This window comes from Montipora foliosa, chromosome 1 (assembly GCF_036669935.1).
Source record: "Montipora foliosa isolate CH-2021 chromosome 1, ASM3666993v2, whole genome shotgun sequence".
Classification (NCBI taxonomy): domain Eukaryota; kingdom Metazoa; phylum Cnidaria; class Anthozoa; order Scleractinia; family Acroporidae; genus Montipora; species Montipora foliosa.
In genome coordinates, this window is record NC_090869.1 from 62948898 (window position 1) to 62951397 (window position 2500).

General features: G+C 40.8%; 1 protein-coding gene across 1 annotated transcript in view; it reads left to right on the forward strand.

Annotated features, from left to right (window-relative positions):
• Positions 1–2500, forward strand: part of LOC138004177 (kinesin-II 95 kDa subunit-like) — a 29080-nt gene that overhangs the window by 22217 nt on the left and 4363 nt on the right. The window contains exons 23-24 of the mRNA XM_068850617.1: positions 649–754; positions 2122–2261. Of these exons, the coding sequence (XP_068706718.1) occupies positions 649–754; positions 2122–2261 (246 nt within the window). The remainder of the gene's footprint in view (positions 1–648; positions 755–2121; positions 2262–2500) is intronic.

The window sequence follows — 2500 nt, forward strand, 5'->3', positions numbered from 1 at the left end:
ATTTTCAATTATGATTATTATTTTTGTTAATTTTTTTTTCCTTTACCTTTTCGGTGTTTTAAAGAAGTGTACTTCATCATTTTTAAGTACAATGTTTATGATACTTGGTAATTCTTAGTTTATATCAGGTTAAGAAAAGTCTATGGCTACGGCAACGAAAACTTCATGAAACAATAATATTATTGGCTAAAAGACGACAAATAATCGTGTTGCTCGTGCAGCACGCGTTTTTGACACATCTCTCCCGTACTGGAAAAAAAAAGTTATCTATCTTATTATTTCACGATTATTTTCTCTTGTTCATGTTGTACGATAATGGCAAAATGTAACAGGATTTATAACGAAGGATTTGAAGAAAATGATAGATTTACTGTTGTATGTCCACGTTGTCGTCAAAACCGGCCGAATTCTGGTCATTTTGCGTTGTTGTTTTGCCCAGTACGGGAGGAAAATGTACCATTTTCTTCTTTTAGCCAATAATATTATTGTTTTATGACGGCTACGTAAACAAAAACGTCATAAAACAATCATATTATTAAGACTGTTCAAGAAACGTGTGTGACCTACAGCTTAAAAATGTGTACTAAATCCCTAATGCGAACAATTACATATTTCTTAACGTTCAATATCTTGTCTTGTTGTGAGCAGCCAGCAAGCTATGGCCAAGAGACCTGTGTCAGCTGTTGGCAACAGGCGACCCATCACAGAGTACGCTAAGATGGCCGCGGCTATGGGAGGTCACATGCGATACAAGGTATGCAGAAAGAAAGAGAGAGAGAGCGCACGCGCGCGCGCTAAACGCTCTGATAGCGGGGCGGGTAAAGGTTAACAGAAAATACGACTACGCGACTCTTCCTCGCGTTTTACATAGCCTGCATGGCAGGCGGTTTGGTGTGTTTTAGATACAATGGCCACGCGAACGCCAGCGCGCACCAAACTGTCTGCTACGCAGGCTCAGTTTTAACACTGCTTCTCTTTTTTTAAACTTTAAAAATGCTTTTTAATTTTTTAGCAGCTTTGTTAGCTAAACCTGGGTTCGTTTAGGGAATATCTGTGATAGCGAGAACCCATTAGCGGTTTCTAATTCCCCCCTCTTCTGAATTTTTCTTTGTTTTCTTCCTAAATCACATTCTTAAGTTAGGAAATGAGATTACTTCTTGTCAGAGCGATTTTCAAGTGAGTGTCGTAAAACCAAAACCAAAGTAATTACTTTGGCCAATCAAAAAGGACGGAGGCAATCTGGTAAACCAATCAAAACTCAAAGTAACTACTTGTAGCTGACACAAAGCGCCGGAAAATGTGCACGCGCGAGCCACGATTGGTTTTGGAAAAGTGGCGCGAGAACTTTGAACCAATTACTGAATGAAGTAATCATAAACCAAAGCAATTCGCTAATTACTCTCGACACTCAATTGAAAACCGCTCTATTTCACGCCAAAGGTGTTTTAGGTTGATGACATGCGATGCTGATGCTGATGCTGATACTCGAAAGGGAGTCACCAAAATGCGATTTTAAGGAAAATATAAGATTTAATAATCTTTGAGTTTAGTAGACTCGAAAGGACGCTAAGAAATAATCAGATTACAAATAAGCAATGTAGAAAATTTAAGATGGTTAGAAAGAAACAAGTTAACTACTGCAGACTGATAGTAGCCAGAGCTTCCCTCTGGAAGGCATCTAACAGAAACTGCGGATTTTGGTTTCTATTTGCAAAGCTAGGTGATAAGAATTCACGACCAACGAATGGAAATCTAAGTTGTTGTCCGAGTGAGACTGGAACCTTGAGCATCCGAGGGCAAGTCCAGTGCTCCTTCCATTGTTCGTAGAAAGGCAGGCGTCTCTGAAGTACGTGTAAACCGATAGGCGGTAGAAAATCTTAATTCGAAGCTGCTGACGGTCTTAGGACCGATTTACACGATGCGATTTTAGGTGCATGCGGTCCGTTTTAAAACTTGTTTTAAAATGCTACGACATTTTTTTGTGACGTACACGACAATCGTAACCGATTTGTAGGTTTGATTTACACCGTAAACAATTCGTGTCGTAGGCTTGTCGCATGCGACAAAATGGTACCGTATAAACCGGCCCTTATTCTCGTTCCATCAATTTCTGAACTTTAGGCTGAGAATATCATTATGATCGAGTTGGACATGCCAAACAGGACGACCAGGGATTATGAGGGTCCGACTGTGGCACCTAAAGTACAAGCTGCACTGGATGCTGCTTTGCAGGACGAAGAGGATGTAACGTTAGATGCCGAGTGAGTGTTATGTGTTTGCAGTACTATGAGAGTGTCACTTAGCGTGCACTTCAAGTTACACTGTAAAAGTTGTGTTGAAAGATAAGTGCTACACGGCCAACGTTTGAAAAAGTGTACCCCTAAAATGAGTACCCAGCGAGAACATAGCGAGAACCCATTGTGCAAGGATGGCACAGTCGGTTAGTGCGCGGCCTTGGTGCAAGAGGTCCTGAGTTCAATTCCCGGATCTCGCATCCTTG